Raw genomic sequence first — 18,792 nt, 5'->3', positions numbered from 1 at the left:
CCGGCATGTACCGAGCCCTTAGAAATTCCTCAGAAATATCTGCGAGGTGCATGTACGTTTAAGTAGAGTTTACAGGTTCCATAGATAACAATGCCCATGGCATTTTACTGCCGAACGGATGATCTTAGGGGTATCCTTCGAATTAGAAAAAATATCCAAATGGCGTGTTGTACTCAGATATGTCATTCATGTTTGAAGGGTTGTATAGAGAAAATATATAATTTTCATACGGGCACCCTGTCCTCAAAAACTCAATTAAGAAGTTGTCGCCCTGTCTCTCCTGTCGAAAAAAATAAAATAAAAAATACACGTTTTCTAGTGAAATATTCACTGAGATATTCGAATTCGAAAAAAAAGGAGGGAAGTTGGGAAGAAACAGCATTACACACAATGCGGGTAGACCGTTTTACCCGCGTTTCGTCCAACTTTCCTTCCTTTTTGGAATTCGAATATCTCATCGTATATTGGACTTAGAAACTTTATTTACTTGATTTTTTTTTTTTTTGGTCAGGTGAGACAAGGCAACAACTTTCTCTAATTGGGTTTTTGAGTACAGGGTGTCCATATAAAAAGGTCCTTTTTTATTTTAATGATTATACAACCACTTCGAACATGAATGGCATATCTGAGTACTACATGTCAATTGGATAGTATGATTCTAGGATGATTGGTTCGCCATTAAAATGTCATTGACTCTGTTACCAATGCACCCTGTATGTTTATAATGTTTATAATTATATGTATCTAATGAAACAATAGCATGCCAATGAAGCAAGTTTCCGTTCCTGAAAGAGCTGCAGTTAGCTATATATTCGCGCGCTAGAAAAGAACCTTTTTTTTAATATATGTTACCCAATAAAGTTCATGATAATTAATTTTAGTCCAAAATGATTTAAGTGATCATCTTTAATCTAAGTAAATCAAATGGGTAATTTTTCGATTTTTCTTGCCCAGAATAATATATTTCATCATATTTCTTTAAAAATGTCTCTTGATCTTTACTGGTTTCTTAACGTATTGTATTGTATTGTTGGATCACTCTTGTAGAAATAAGAAAACATTGAAATGCGCATTTCAGTGACCCCCCCCCCCCCGACTTTCATCACTAAAATGTGATGAAATGACACTTGGCCCATTATAGTGTCTAGTAGATATGCATTTTATTTTGAGATAAACTGGTGCATTCATATTCATTGTAGTTCTTCGGCCAGATACAGCTTCGCTATTATTTTATTCATGAGATTATAGCTGTTCAAATAAGAAACTGACATTTTCATATGGTTACCAGAGTAAGGTTGTTTCTTAGGATCACTATGTTTCCCCCCATGAGCATAATATTAATACAAAATCCATGTATAAAACGCACATGTTTCGGTCAACCTCACTGAATTCCTCTGAGATCTTTATTTTCCACCAAAACTGCATTGCCCTTTATCCATTTGTGATTGTTGAAGTCAACATATAGTCGGTCAAGCTTGATCGGGTTACGGATACCGCCGCTTTTACGAATAAAATCTCTGAAACCAAAATTATTTTCATAGTGACAAAAAGTTTTAGTTCTCTCTTATTGGAATAATTTCAGCAACTTTTCCCAGACAACTCAATGAAAGCTTTAATCGCTTTGTAATGATATGTCCCAAGAATGAACCCAAATACAAAATATTTGAGTTTGTGCAACAAATTCAAGTTAGTAATACAATAAAAATGGTAAAGCTCAATTAGAAATTGCATAAATACAGGAGATTTCTCAAACTCAAGCATCACGTAATAAATAAAATGGATATACATTTAAAAAATGAGAGCTCGGACAAGAAACTGTATGAGATATTAAGGTCGATTGAAGTGTACTAGAATGTTATTACTCTCCATATTCGCATTCTTCAATGGTGACATAATGAAGAAAAATTGGTAAAATTCGGGAAAAATTTTGGAAATTGAAAATTGTTATACTTCAGAAGCAAACGTGTATTGAAATGACAGCCAGAGGAAAAAAATAGCTGGATTTTTTTTTTCAGAACATTTTATAGAACAAGGTTCGGTGGACGCCAGGGCTGGAAAAATCTCCAAAAGGTTACATGCCCATTCGGACATAAAACTTGAACTTATAGTTGCTCAAATCAATATTTTACATTCCCGAAAATAATGTCACTGGATTTACGTACTTCAAAAGATTTTAAAAACAAAAATTGATCATTTGCATCAAAAAATATTGAAGCGATATAGTTTTTAAATAAACATTTTGAAATAAATACTATAATTCAAGGGGAATGTGATCACTAATTGAAAATCAACATTGAACATTGAAGGACCGGACACACCCCGCTTCCCATCTCAAGGAGATATCAAAGCGTTCCCGAAAGATGAAAATCAACAACTAGTCAATCCGCTAATAACTATTTTCGGCGCTGTTGACATCGAAAAGAAGTCACCAAGTTGCAATTCACATCGTTTATAGAACCATAGCTGATTAATGGTACGGGACCGGACGGCAGACGATAGCCTAGGATGAAGTGGTCAGGTCATGCATACGTCTGAGAAAAACCGAGGCAGTGACAAAACATTCACCGATAGAAACCGGGAACCTTGGAAAATAATACAAAAAAAGGCATTAAAGCGACGAATTGTAAGGCAATGGATAAAATCACCTATTAGGACTAGAACACTGGGCCTTGTACTGTTTAGTTCAATGTTATTCAACGTTTTTCTCATTGTACACGGCTGAAATGAGTGAAAATAAAAGGGGGAAGGGGATTTACTAATGTTCTGAAATATTTTTATTTTGCTAAAATATATTTAAAAAATCACATTTTTATAGTTTGATAAAACGAGAAACCGCTTTTGGTTATGTCTCTTGCTCAAAACTATCTGCTATATTTCTCAAATAAAATGGCTGTTCGTTTTAAACCCATGTGCAAAAGGGAAATGAACATGTTATATGAAACTGCATTTATTTATTCTGCATGCCTGTGTAAAATTTTATCCAAAATATTGATTACTATGTTTTCTTGAAATCTTGAACGGTAGAACGAGAGTTCACGCTGAGAACTACTATGTTAGTTGTAGAATGTTCGCAGTAGAAAGTCTACCTACTATGTCAGTTGTTAGAACATTACTGTTAATTATGTTTTTTAATGCTAGAAAAATGTGATTAGGTGGCATAATAAAAACATATTGACTGGTATTTTGGCGCATGAAATTTATACTGGAATGCGGCATAAAAACAAATAATTTATAGTACTATACCGCTGCCCCAGTTTAGTGGTGGTAAGATGCTCGTCTACTGCCGTGAAGGTTGCTGTACCGGGTTCGAACCCAAGGGAGGAGGATATAGATAGGATATTTTCCCTAGTGAACTTGAGGCGACCACCGATAGACAGCGCCTTCATTTCCAACCCATCTCATTAATGGCAGTAAATTGTAATATAGCGATATGGCCAGAGTTGGTTTGGTGAAAGATACCATAACACATTTCGTTCGTTCTCATGCTGCGCACTGGTTTGAAATCAACAACTAATTATACTTTGAAAATTATAACTGATAGTTTAGCTTTTATTTGATAGATGACAGCAAAGTTCCATATTCTCGATTGATGGATATTTTCTCCGATAATTTTCTGTAAACTAAAAATGTACCATGAATATTTTCTATAAATTTTAGAATGAGTTGCAGAATTTTTTTCTCTTTCAGATACTTTATATATATTGTGTAATAGGACCATATGATACATAAATCATATTCTTTGGGAAAAATATAAATTTTTTTTTATCTTTCTATGCCTACAGAATTTATCAGTTCTTCCGTGTATTTTCATTTCATATACCCATTAAGATATACTATTTCGCTGGAAGTAAGGTTTTGCGTTTTCTTGAACAGTCTCGCTGATGTATGTGATTCGACTTTGAATCCGGTTGCATTAAATGAGAGCCCATGGAGCAGCCCATCGGCTGCAGAGTACTAGGGCCGTGAAAATAGATCAACATACGTGGGCGACACATTTGCGTCATGACTACCAAAGGAAGCATTTTACGTAATGAAAATTTCCACTCATTCGTTGTAAGAAAACTTGTATCATCGTCGATGAAAACATTAAGATGCTCAAATTCTTTTTTTTTTTTTGGATGTTATCATCGGGCATATGATTGAAAGAACATGCATGTCCGGTTAAAAATTTTATACGGCTCGAAATGTTGAACAATAGTTCAACCCTGGTGGACGCCACAGTTTTTGATGAATGGATTCACAGAAAGATTCGATGTCCACAGAGTAAAATCAGTTGGGCATTTTCAGTTGCAATGAAGCTGCTATGTTTTATAAAGCTTATACTGAGCTTTTACAAATAGGACTGATGCAGGAAAAAACTATTGATTTAAAAAAGAAGTAAACAGTTAACTTTACTATTAGGTGTGAATGAAACGGGTGAAAATGACATTATCCTCTTAATATTGAAACATATCCAAGTTCGAAAAATGTTCGAAATCACCTCCTTTTATGCACCCAATTTTAAAAACGTTTGGATGATATAAAACGTGTTCATTCTTTTGGTAATGTTAGAAGAAATATTGTATTACAATTTTCATTCTATACATGTTTAATTCTTTAATTACTTTTACTTCGATAAACCTCTTTATGACGATATTGTCTGAGTAGATTTCGAAACCACAAAAACGATATTTTTTTAATACTGTGTTCGAAATATCCTCCAATAGATTTCCAAATTCGTCTAATACTTTAGTTTTTCCACGGACTTCTAATAAAATCAGTATTTGGTATCACCTGATCACCGAAAGTTGTGATGAAGTTTTCAGTATCGCTTTTTTGTATGAAACAGTATGCATTTTCGTAAACAACAGAATTTTGTTTATCAACTGATCAGTAACGAGTTTCTGTGCTGAATAAATACTGAAAAGCCCAATTCTTAATAGCACTAACATCACCGATTTAGAAAATATGCCCCAACAGCAGCATAAATTTGATGACACAGGTTGATAATGTTGCCTCTCGATATAAGCAGTATCTAACAATATTTTTTCTTGATCCGCAGAATATCGTTGTATCGAGGTTTCACTGCATTGTGAAATACCCACTCAAATGGAATTTATAACACCGGTTATATTTTTCGATCCTCTTTCCACGATTATTATTTCTATCTTTCACTAAATTTTGAATTTAAAAAAAACATTTTAAATATTTAAAACTTATTTAAGGAAAAAATAGATCTCAAAGAGCGTTTTCGCTGAGGTTTTGTTATGATGCATATAAAAAAACTATGAGCAGTTTCAAACTACCCGAAAACGTATGGAAATATATCGGTATGACACACACACAGTTCATTGAAACGGCTCTCCAAACAAGAAATAGATTTTCCATCATTTCGTATTTTTTATTGTGGAATAAATATAGTTATATCAGCTAAGACTTGGTTTATATTATGCTATATTTGCAGATAAAATCGAAAGAAACATACAGATAATGAGCATCATTCTATTTTTTTTACTTTATTTTATTTTTTTCTGATTCAACGGCATATGGTCATCCGGGATCGAATGGGTAATTGGCTCTTCCCTTCCATTTGGAGCTACTGGTCGGTGTTAGTAACTTCAATGTTTATGCTTGTCATCACACGTGCATTGTGTATCCTTGCAGGCGGCATGACTGAACTGCTTTTTATAGACGCAGAAATTGAAGCATTGGTTCATATTACTGGGGCACCCATGACCTTCTTCGACAACTGGTTCTCTTTCCGCCGCAGTACATCCTGCATGAAATAATCATCAATAATATCAAATAATATATATATATTAAAAAAGTGTTGTGCAATTTTCAGTGACTACATTTTCTTAATGTCGTCAAAATCCACTATCAATGTCTTATAAATAAACCCAATATCACCAATAAAATCAAGTGAAAAGGATAAAAAACAGCTAATAAATTTCAAAATAATCTGTCTGGAAAAAAATAATATCATTAAATAAAGCATGTGTCGTGAACTAGAAAATACGAAATTGGTCTTATACCATATGTTTTTTAGTGGAGTGAATATATTGGTTTATTCTCAAATAATGCGTGCAAACATGTATGTTTAGACTAGTAAGTAAAAGATGGTTATTTGATTCCCTTTTGCACAAAGAGATTGTCGATCACAGAATTTACAATACTGCAGATAACGTTAGCTCTCAGTAGCCTGGTGTATGTTTGAATATACACGGTAATTACAGGTCAGAAACCCATAATATTGTACCAGTTTTTTTTCTGAATTTATTTACTATTTTAGGAAGTACATCTTTTAGTGTCATTTCAGTACAAAATGCAGCTACATATGTGCAATACATTTTTATCTTGAAAAAGTTTATTTATTGTCAGTGTTATTTTTTGTGGTAAAGCTGTTATAATAATTTTAATTATTATAACAGCTCTAACAATAATTTCATATTGTTTTTTTTTAAACAGCTCTAATAACAGTTACATTTTTATTTGATAGAAAGAGTTAAAAATGGGTTGAAATGCTATACAATTCGAGTGGTTAAATTCAAACAGGTTTTATTCAAATGTTAAAATTAGGAGTAGGTGGTGTCATAGACACGGCCACACGTTTTGGTGTGAATATATTCTTTGGGCTTACCTTTGCTGGTAGGTACTGACATATTGAAATTGGTATCATCCATATGAATTGGCTTCGAATATAGACAATAATGTTGCCTATTTGTGTTGCGAACTTTTTGACATATAGCTTAAAACAATTTCGTTACAAATTGCAGGAAGCGTGCCCGGTATCCAAACAATAAGACGTATTAAAATCCACACGATATCATCGGATTTGTGTTTATAATATCCATCAGACAGTATCATTGTCGTTTATTTGCGTTGGGAACCTGCTGAGATTTAGCGGAAAATAATTTCGTTACGAATACGGGCCACGGATATGTAGCCAAGTCCGGAAAAAGTATTAAAATCACAGTGATGTCATTTGATTTGTATCAAAAATATCTATCAGACAATAGCATTGGATTTTATTTGCGTTGTGAACTTCTCGAGAAATAACGTAAAACAATTTCGTTATCAAAGAGGGCCGCGAGCCTGGTGCCCAGACTGGAAGGGGTATTGAATCCATCATTGGATTCGTCTTAACGAGATCTAAACGCAGACATACAGAAATTCTGCTATATTATGAATACTTCCTAAGATATGAGCGTTTAAATTATTTCATTAACCAACTTCTTCTGAATGCATCCAGTATCGTCCGGTGATTTAAATGATGTGTTCACGTTAAATAATGGCCCGTAAATTTGTATCATATCGAAGACAAATTTCAGAATCAGTAACACATATTCGCGATGCTTATACTGAATTGAAAAGAAACTTCGAAGTATCCCATCAATAATGAGCCAACACATTTGTCATTGAATTCAAACAAGCAAAGAATTGAAAGTTATCTTTAAAATATTTTACAATATGATAGAGTCCTTGATGACCCTTCCACCATGAACATAATTTTTCAAAATATTTCAAAAGTACAAGAGAAGAGTCACTTACCCATCAGCACGACCAGTACCCCGAGAAATAGAACAACCTTATTCATCGTTTGCTGAAATGTTATAAAACAAAATTAACGAAGAAGAAGTTAATTGAACACTGATTTTTTTGTTTTAAATAAATTCTCTGTAAACTGAAATACATTTGATGATATTTTTTTTTTTTTTTTCAGATCAAATTTTCGCTAATCAGAAAAATGATTCCAATTATAGAGATAAGGTGTTTTCCGAAGATGATGCCAACTCTCCGCTATCCATACAAAGGTTTTTTAACAGCTAGCTGATGCGAAGATATATTTTGGAAAGAGAGAAAACTCAACTGCCTTTGCGGGGAATCGAACCCACGTCCTTTCACTTTCCGGGCGAACGCACTAGATTACAAAGGCAACGAATATTTCGTGTGCACTGAACGGGACCGAACATGGACGGTCGGACCTAAGTGAAAAGACGTGAGTTCCATTCCCCGCAAAGGCAGTTGAGTTTTCTCTCTTTCCAAAATATGTCTTCCCATCAGCCAGCTGTTAAAAACCTTCGTATAAGGCCTTCTATTTACCGTCTACAACACCGGTCTATGACCATAACACAATATTTTTTTAATCTTTTTTTATCCATGACTCCATGTGCCAATAAGAACCCACTGTGCTATTGTAATGAAGGCCACGATCACCTTTACAAAATGGCAACGATTTTTTCCGCCAAGCCTAAGGATCTCTGAAATCTGTACAAGGACCCTCGAAGAATACCATAGATTCCTGATTAAAAACCACTGTCGTAGAGACTATCTATCGCTTTACTGCGAAGATCTGGGCAGATTTATTTTTGGAAACTTGATATTTCCATGCGCGTATGTACTCAAGTTATATGTTTAGATGGTGCTTCCATCTAACTTTTAGCTTTAAAATGAGAAACTAACATCTCGCGTCAGTTTTAATTTTTTGCGTTATTTGAATGCTGTCAGTCTGCTAATAGTTATGAGGGTACTTTGATTCTTCAAGGATATCCACTTCAAGTGAGAAGTCCCCGCTGTAATCTTATACACAGATCTGGAAGTACAGTAGAGCCATGAAAAAATACATGTACTGAGGGTAAAAAAGGAATTCATGCTCTATCTCACTGATGTTAAAAATTCTGGAAGATCATTTTGATTTAGGCAGAAATGTACCATAAATATGTATGAATGTAGAGTAGCAGGAATGGACTACATATGCCTTCTTCACGCAGGAAATTTCAACGGGGGTGAGAAAATTGTCATGTGAGGAATAACATCAAAGACAGTTGTAGAAACTGAAAATTTACACGTTTTGACATTTTACCCGACGTCTATTGCTTCTATTTTGCAATTCTGAATGATGGTACAGAGACCAAGACGCCTCTAAATGGCATTCCAAAAGCTCTGTATTCGTACTGTACGGGAAGAAAAACATTGTAAAAATGTGGGACTAAACTCTACCACCAGCCAGGGTTAAATGATTGGAGGAACATAGGAGACCAAGGAAAGTCATGAACTATTAGAAAACTCTTGTGTGTATTTGAACACTTGTAAGAACTCCTGTTTTTGAAGTGCTGTAAACGAATAAATATCCATTTCAAAAGAGTTTTCCCTTCGCTACTCCTATATTACTGAATAAACTTCAATTAAAACACCAGATGACAAACAATCCCTTCAATGAAATTCACGTGTATAATTATGAAAAAAAAATATTTTAAATCTTGAAAACACATTAACATAATCTATGTGCATGCGTATGATGTATGTGTTCACTCGTTATACAAAATTAAATGGTTTTTGTATATGATATATTTGCATCGCACTGTATACATGTGTATACATATTATGAGCAAATTTTCTTTTTTCATATGTTTGTAAGGCAAAGTTATAGAACTGATAATTATCATACATGTATAATATGCAAGTATGTTACGCACTTGATCTATAAAACGGTAGCAGCGAATGTCAATGTCAAGTATTAAACATTTTTAGCCACCTGGAAGGATTGTTTTTTCCATTTTGTTCGTTTCATTGCCCTATGTGAATATTCATGTCGAATACAAAACAAAAATGTCTATTCATACACATCCGTTACGGCGCGTCTCAGTCTGGTGTCAGTTCGAAATAGTATTCTTCTTACTCTGCTATTTTCGTCTACTACACATAATAGTAGGCTGACCATATTTTCTCGAGATAAATACGGGAAATTGGGATTTCAAATATGGAAAAAAAAGGGCCATCACCAATCATCGCCAAAAATTTCGTCAAAAGTAAACAAAGTTGCCAAACATTGCTGAAATTAGAGAAAATCACAAAGGCAGGAAATTACGCATTACTTTAAATTGCATTGGATAAAAATGAATTCCAAGAAATAAAAACGTTCATCGGACAAATGTGGGAGATTGTTATTCTTATTTGCAGTTGTAATTATCATAATATAATTTGTGAGTTTAAAAATGATTTCAATTTTTGACTCCGAAATAAAGAATAAAAATTCAATTAGGCTTCGTGTAAAAATCGAAAAAAACCGGGATACTCTTACCAAAATGTCGGAACGACCATAAAAACAAAAAGAACTGTCCCTGGAAGTTCCTAAACGGAATAAAAATATTCTATGTAAAAACCTCATTTACTTAGCTCCGAAACAATGCAATACACTACCTATCGAGATCCAAAATGAAAAAAAAAAAAATGAATACTCCTTCAAGAAAAAATTGCTTTCAAAAATTCGTACTTTCCATTACTAATATTGAATAATATTTTTAAAATATCGTATCTGACGTCTTGTGCCGATATTTGTCATCTATTTTTCCACTCTAATTCTGAGATAACAGTATAAAGACTCATGTAATATTTTATTAAAACTGACACTCCTGTTTACCGCATAATGATACTATCATTCTATACTATATTCATTTATTTATTTATTTGGCTTTTTTTTCAAAAATTGTCATCATAAATCCAATAAATTATAATAGTATTATTTGAAACCGTTTTATTCCTACATGGTGAATTGTATTTATGTACTTGTGATAGTATTATATATATATGAAATGAATTTTTATCTATGATCACCAGTTTGAATCGCATGATCCCTTGGTGATTTTATTTGTTTTCCGAAATATAAATGATGTATGAATAATGAATAATAATAAAAAAAAGTACGGGTTGTATAGCTCGTATACTGATAGCAGCAGAGGGAAGTAGAATGCGTTTTTGAACTGACACGATACGGGACGGAGACGAGCCGTGACTGTGATGCGTGTCTGCATAGACCTTAACGGCCGTATTCACCAACACAGTTTCAACTGCAAGCGCAGGTTAAACGATCAGCGATCGACACGGATTGGTTAAAATCCTTAATTTAACCAATCCGTTTCGATCTTCAATCCTTCCACCTGCGATTGCAGTTGAAACTGTGTAGGTGAATACGGCCGTAAGAGTTCGCGGAAAAACCAAAATTGGATTCGATTGATTATGAAGCTATGATAAAGTTCTCATTTATCCGAAAAACCGTTTACGAGCATTATTTACTTTCGAATCATGCAAATTACTAAACATGGTAGAATCTATTGTTATATTCCAAGAAAAAAAATTGCTCGATGAAAGAAATCAGATCAATAGTTCACAGACTATTTTGTGGGAATAGGGAACCCGTTTTTTTTTTGTGATAAACAAGCAAGTGTTGGTAATGGTGATAAACAAGCACGACACTGGTTTATCACCATCAACAACTTACCACCTAGTGAGTTTGGCTGAATGTGTGCATGTGTACCTAAGCCCGAGTTCATAGTGGACAGATACGATAAGCAATATCACCACGACATCTTTAACCAATCCGCATTGATATCGCGGTCGTATCGCTTATCGTATTGATCCAGTGTGAACCGGAAAGTTTCTGTGGGTTTCTTCTGAGCAGTTCCCGTGGGTATCTAGTGTTTGTATAAATTCTTATTTTTATTTATTTTATTCTTTTCCACGACGAGGGGCATCTTAAAGTTTTGCACGGAAAAGAAAAACTTTTTACCAGAACGTTGGTTGACGATCTGCCAGGTATGAGTCGGGTAAAAAACAAACTTTGGTTGGTTTGGTTGGTTTTGTCTAATTCTGAAATCGAAACATAATAACACTAACTTATTTCAAAACTTGAAATAAGTGTCGCAATGTCTTATAAGAAGTAGAATTTTTTTTTCTTAACGAACATGCATCATCGACGTTTCTACCGAATATTTACAGAATTATATTTCACTTTTGCCTATAACCGTATTCCACCAAATTGACCGGCATGCTGATCATCAAGGGACACCGTCAAGACACATAATCTTTTTGAATGTCAGAGCCTGGTTCGTTCCCGACATGGCAAGAAAAGCGACGATCACAGTCCAAAAATCCGATATAAATTTATATTAAGTACTGAATGAATGGGCGAATCAGAATAAAACAATGGTTTCTCACTCTGGCAAGCATGTTTTGTCCAAGAATTGTGTAACAATAATGAAATTGTGCATTTTATTTTTACTTACTGCTCCAATTCAATTATCGTCAATCTAATGTGAGAGACAAATACAAATATTGAATTTTTTCCTTTTTCTTCTGCATGTTCAAAGATTGCATAAATATTTAAACACTTTTGTATTACATCAACATGTTTTGCGGAGCAATTCTTTATCTTTCCACACTCTGCTTATTCGAATTTTAAAAATACGATCTAGAATACAATTTATATGTCACCATTTCACTCGTCCAATTTACGTGAACGAATATGCTTAGCATCGGGCATATTTAATAAAAACCAAGATTTCTGTCAGCAAAGCCAAGTACAGCCGACACCATTATAACGACCAATATCATCCAGACGGAAACATATGTTTTATAGGGTGGCGTTATATCGAAAGGAAATCATACATGATACTCGTAATATTAAACATTTGGGATTTATCCTAAAGACCGTTCTAATGGAATGATCGCTATAACATGGGGTCGTAATAACGAGCGTCAACTGTATAAAGCTCGAACTATCTCAACGTAGTTCGTAAAATATAAAGGATCCTAAAATGCAGAGAAAAGACAATGTTTGAATCTTCTGATTTAGTCAGCAGATTAGAGTACAGAGTACATTCTTAGAGTACAGGGATATAGAACTATCTGGAATCTGTGATTCGAATTTTCCATCACGTTTGTCTTCTTTGCAGTTTCCCGGAATGCCGGTTAATGCGGGGAAATACGGTATCTGCTTTTGTACATTTCAAAAACGTATGCTTTTTTTGGAAGAAATACCTCTCTGAATTTTTATATCTCATACTTGACACAATTCGATCCGTTTTAGCGTACATTAAAATAAAAATACGATACGTTATCTATGATAAAGTTAATTGTTGAATCGGCATTAATTTCAAACTCATCTTGATACACAAACATCATTAAAAACAAGTTGAGCCAATTTACGCCACCTAATGAAATTAATATTTAAGTATTATGCAAATGAGAGAGACAAATTACCTGAGAGAAGTCGGCAGAAATGTAATGTACATTAAAGAGTAGATCGGTTATCTTATATACCTGTATAAAACATCTCATCATTCTATCCTTTCTGCAACTACAAATGCTGTATAAATATTTATTAGTTATGTTATAGCGGAATCTTTTTTATTTTCTTTTATTTACCGGATCTAAAGAAAACGTAATGATGTGCATACTGGATAAATTAACGAAAGCTTTTTATTTTATTCGAAGAAATCATTCAGTTGTCTTTCTTGACAGTGGGGATTATCCATTGTGAGTATATATTGGAAGATTCCTTCATAATTAAATATCTGTAAATAATCTTTGCAAGATTCCAGAGTTACCTGAAGTGATTATATGAACACCAGTAGTAGGAAAATGGTAGAGAATATACATTTTTACCCGTTTGATATTACATATATGATCACTTCCTTACATTTTATTTATTAGGCAAAAACTTTCAAAATACACTCATGGTGTTATAGATGTATGGAGGAAAACACATAAAATATATTTCATTAATATTTGCAAGCTATTGGATGTCACTATTGGATATTATATTGAAAGCATGAAAATTTGTAAAATCTACCTCAATCTTCTAAGTTCCGAAAAACAACTCCAAAAATAAACGATGCTTCATTTAATTATTTTATTTTTTTCTATTGGAGAGTAATGAACATATTTATATCAGTTGAGACGTTCGGCGAGGCTGATATACTGCTTGAAAGTAAAATTGATGAAAAAAAATGAGTTTAAATTCCTTTATTCGAATTTTTGTACTCGATTTATACAACATATGGTCGTCCGGCCAATGAATCAATGAATGGCGGATAATGTAGTCATGTTTTTCTTCTGACCTAATTCTTCTTCTTCTTTGGTTTGTCAGAGCACGTGCATTCTATATTGTAGCACTTGGCGCTATTGTACTCCAGATCATAGATGCAATGATTGAAGCATTTTTCAGGGTCCCTTGGACATCCATGACCTTCTTCTGTCACCGGATCTTTTAGTTTTCTCTCCTGAGCAGTACATCCTATATTGAATGGATAGCGTTAGGTATGTAAAAGTGATAGATGGAGTATTGATAATGAGAAACCATAGACTTTAATACAAAAGATTTTGCCACTCGCAATTATACCAAAATCATGGACTGGAAAATTTGTTGATTTTAAGAGACTGAAAACTTTTAAAAAAAGTGTTTTTTTTTCTAAATTCATCACTACTTATTTATAACTGTACGATTGTAGTTAGTATAAAATTCAGCTAACTCTAATCATTTTATACACACACATACACTATTTAATTTTCATTCAAATGCCAGTTCCCTTGAGTTTGGACACACAATATTTGCAAATGTCACGAAACGAAATACAGTCGAATCCCGTTTTAATGAATACTTTTCTAATATCCCAGATAAGTTTACATAGGAATAATGAAAAAACTTGGATTTCCATTATAACGAAATTTTGTTATAACGAAGTTATTTCTCCGGTCACTTGGAGTCCGTGATAACGGGATTCGACTGTAGAACTGATATATTACTTGATATATTGATATATATCAGTGATTCCCAACGTGGGCGTTAACACCCCTTGCGGAACAATGGAATGTTCCAGGGGCGCGGTAGAAGATATGAATATAACATAGGATTCTATTGGTGAGATTGCTTTGGGGGGCGATGGGAGAAAAAATTTTCTGAAGAAGGGGATGGTGGGACAAAAAGGTTGGAAAACTATGATATATATCAATAATAATTATTTTTGTAACAAACCCAATGTTAAAATAATAATAAAATAAACAAAACAATAGAAAAAGTTTTTAAATAACGTGTGGATCTCTCTTTGATAAATTATTCATTTTACATAGGTCTGTATCCGTGTCAAAATTAATGTGGTTTTTTTTTAACACGGTTTCCTTACCTGGACTTTATATGATACCTAAATTATAATCTATAACTCCCCAATATCTGGATTTGTCCTTCGTTAAGTGTGTAAAATAGAAAAAAAAAATCATTCTTCTCCAAATGATATTATTCGTCGAAGTAATAATATTTAAATTCAATGTTTTCTCCACACTTTCAGCACATGTGAATTCGATAAATCATTTCGCATTTTGAGGCACTGACTATGTGATGAACAATATATGATAAAGATTCCTTCCATTTCAGACCCTGAACCACACACTTCAAAACTTTATCTACGTCATTATGAAAAGTGAAATTAGTTCAAATGGTCACAAAAATATGAACAAAAACGTAAATATAATGATAATAATAAATAAATATTATTTAACTTATTTTGTTGATCATATTGGTTCTAATTAAAACGAAAAATCCTGTTTTTTAAACAATTGCTTAGTACATAAAAATTATGCAACCTGGCACTTTCAAGCACCGTCAGTAAATAAAGGGTTAAATCAAGTGATTAATACAGTTCATCCATGCCAGAGTCGAACGTGAATTTACGTACAGTTACATATATACGAGGGAATATATTACGTGAATATGTACGAGGTGTATATGAGTAGTAAAGATGTATATTCAAATTTTCCTAACATCTTATTTTCTACAATTTGCCCTCTTACAACATGCTTGATGTGGCATCGTGCAAGATCTTGGCGAATATTTCGCTTGAAATCATGGAACAACACAAAGGGCGGAGTGTTCTGCATATAAGTTGTAGGTAAAACGGTTCATATATAAAAAAGTTTATTTTCAATACATATATGCCTTGACTGGGGAAATTAATTGCATATCTAACAATATTCATATTGAATATCGATACATCGATTGATATTTTTAATAATTCGAAATATGTTTCTGTAATAATTTTTTAGATGTTAAAATGTTGATTTGTAGCTTATTGATATAAAATTTACTTGATTTTTTAAATATGTTTATATCGGAAGAACGCAGGTTTCGAGGGTCCGAACGCAGGTCTTATATGATCGAAGGGATGGACCATGAGTTATTAATACACCGTCAATCGACTGCTTCGATGCTTCGACAAGAGACACTAGTATCGTTTAGTAAAGGACAATTCCAGGGTGTGGTGTTGCAGGGAATTTTCCACTAATACGGTGGTTAATAAATAGCTTACCACCGGGAGTCGAAAATTCTAACGCACAATTGACATGTTAAAAAAGAAGTACGATAGATAAATCAAGAAGCCATCTATACCTAGATAAAACAAACATAGCCTTTTTATAGGCAGTGTATTATTTATTATTATTATTTTGCTGATATATGCTTTTATATTGGGCTGCTGTATTTTGGTTATATTTAGCATCCATATGTTTCATGGGCATAACCTTTTCCGCCACTTCGTTGAGCTATTTGCTTGTTGTGGTCTTTGTAGTTGTGTTGCGTAAAGTTTTCATTTTTCACTCTATACACATTCAAAAATTAAACTCAAAGAGTGTTAGTTAGAAATTGAGCTGTGGAAGATCAAGGTTCCATCACGTATACATTTCCATAATATTTATGACTGCTATAAAAGTCACTTACCTGAGAGCACTACCAGAACGGCCAAAAGAATGATGATCTTATTCATCGTTTCTGAAAACGGTAATAAAGAAGATTAACGGGGATAAACTTATTTTATTTCGTTAATATATATGACAAATACTATATGTGCAGGTATTTTTTAGTAAAAATAAAAATGTTTAAGATGCATATACGGTTTTTGAATAAAATATTTTCGCTGGTGAGATAAAATTTATTTGAAGTGTATCGAGATAGGCTTTTGCTGGAATCATTCATTCCTGTTTGAATTTTTACGACAAAATGGACTTGTAAAAATTGTCGCAAACAAATTCAGTGATACTCAACAAAACCACATGGACATAAACCCGTTGTTTATTTCATTCAAGAAAAAAGTTCTGAGATAATTTTTGCAGACGTAATATATGTTTGGGTTCGTTTTATGAAGCGATTGCAATTCCGTGCTCAAATGGAAAATGTAAGTCACATTCTTAAATTATCCTGATGGAAAATTTGTAAATAATATTATGCCAAACATGCGATGTAGCTTTTTGATTTATTACAATTCGAGTCCGATGTTTCCCCATAAAATGGAGAAAGACGAAATTTTGCCATCTTCCAAAATCTTAACGAATGAGACTCCAGAATGCGAATAACCCAATTTTTTAGGAAATGTGACTAATGATAATTTGCCATCCGTGTGCACAGAATCCGAAAAGAAATGTAAAGTTTTGACTCTTTAAAGTTTATTTTTTTAAAGCACAATATTGACGTATATGTAATGCAGTAAAGAAATAGAAAATTAAAAAAAAAATGTATTTGTGTTGTCTCAAACGCACCTGCACCTCGACTTATGCGTCACATTATTAAAGGAAAAATATTTAACATTCACGCAATATATGTTTTCGTGCATTCCGCAAACGAATATATTTTTGTTACAAAATACTCTGCATCAACTAAAAATTTTCTTCTGTTCTATCTCATACTCATCTCAACTTGGACAAGTTTTTGACAAAAGCAGGAAGGCTTAAATATTTCCAAAGAGCCCCATGGAGTGCACGAGCGATCTTAATCTAATACACACATTTTTTGTTTTCAATTTTAACGCAATCACGTGAATTTATGATGTTTACTAAAAGTAAATTTTAATGCAATGAAAAAGTGTAAAAAAAATTACCTGATTGAAGTCGACCTAAAGTAAAGAATATTAAAGAACATATCGCTTTATATACACCTGTACTACATACATTACATCATTACATGCTACCTTAGAATGACATGCTGCATAAATATTTATTTCCTTTTGATTGTGGATCTTTATTTTCATTTTCTTTCCAGTTCATGAAAAAAGTATAATGATGGGCTTAATAGGTATAATAGAAAAATGTCTCTTATTTGTGTTTGAAGACATAAATAATCCTTCAGTTACACATATTTTCGTATTGGCTGAGGGCATTATGAATTATTACTAATCAACTAATGTTTGAAACACTCAAATTGGCATAGAAAATATCCAAAATTATACTTTTTAATTTCATCTTGAATGCCTAGAAAATGACTTTGGTCTTGAAAGCGCTACCGTACTAGATATAATATCCATCTTCAAAGCAAAACTACAATTCGTTTTGGAGCTAATATATCATCATCGGGAAAATACTGGATAGTTATTTACAGGTTCCGCATACTCGTTCTTCAACTCCAGTGATCTCGAAACGTAGTAAGACGTACAATTGGCCTGTTAAATATTATTTTCCCGATGTGCAATATACACCTCACATGTTTAATAAGTATGTATTTTCGACAGTTTTCTACAAAATCAAATGCATTTTTTGTTTTTGTTTTTACGAAAAAATTAAAAAAAAATATTTGATTTATAACGAAAAACTTCTATTACATTACTTTACTGCACATTTTCTGGCCACCTATTGGAGAGGCGTTTTGCCTAAATCAATAAATATGTGATAAGGATGATGATGACGGTATTTTAAAATATACGAAATTTTTATAGCTAATTTTCTCATATCATATAATTAAATATTCATTAATATGCAGGGCGTAAATAATCAAAATGCTCGTGTTCTGAGATGTCTCATGTCTACAGTCCTAATTATTCATCAAAAGGAAGGAAGCTTAAGGTATGGAAAGAATTTCTGAAGTCGTCTTGAAAATCGATGACCTCGTTATAGAGGTTTTGGAACAAAATCACTGTGTTCGTAGAACTTTATCATGAAAGAACCTACTTGTAAACGCAACGCCCTTCTCTCTGATGAAATAAGAACGAAAATGGTTCT

The 18,792-nt window shown here is 33.1% G+C and overlaps 1 protein-coding gene and 1 long non-coding RNA gene across 3 annotated transcripts; both read right to left on the bottom strand.

Annotated features, from left to right (window-relative positions):
- Positions 1-5,355: 5,355 nt before the first annotated feature.
- LOC149076284 (uncharacterized) lies at positions 5,356-13,064 on the bottom strand. The gene is made up of 5 exons (XM_089243840.1): positions 13,018-13,064; positions 11,546-11,625; positions 10,061-10,110; positions 7,531-7,582; positions 5,356-5,755 (listed from the first exon to the last, which is right to left on the bottom strand). The coding sequence occupies exons 1-5, from the start codon at positions 13,047-13,049 to the stop codon at positions 5,598-5,600; spliced, it is 372 nt and encodes a 123-aa protein (XP_089099966.1). The 5' UTR covers positions 13,050-13,064; the 3' UTR covers positions 5,356-5,597.
- Positions 13,065-13,767: 703 nt separating this feature from the next.
- LOC149076283 (uncharacterized) lies at positions 13,768-17,778 on the bottom strand. Of its 2 annotated transcripts, none has more exons than XR_016194063.1 (3): positions 17,679-17,778; positions 16,526-16,576; positions 13,768-14,053 (listed from the first exon to the last, which is right to left on the bottom strand). It is a non-coding gene; the product is annotated as an uncharacterized LOC149076283 (long non-coding RNA). The 2 variants fall into 2 exon arrangements; XR_016194064.1 differs by lacking the exon at positions 17,679-17,778 and adding an exon at positions 17,341-17,647.
- Between the last annotated feature and the right edge of the window lie 1,014 nt (positions 17,779-18,792).

This window comes from Pholcus phalangioides, unplaced genomic scaffold, assembly GCF_987345545.1.
Source record: "Pholcus phalangioides strain wild (caught in Gottingen) unplaced genomic scaffold, Ppha-v1.0 ptg000015l_1, whole genome shotgun sequence".
Lineage (NCBI taxonomy): Eukaryota > Metazoa > Arthropoda > Arachnida > Araneae > Pholcidae > Pholcus > Pholcus phalangioides.
Note: the sequence above shows the minus strand (reverse complement) of the source record. Positions and strands in the feature narration are given on the sequence as shown.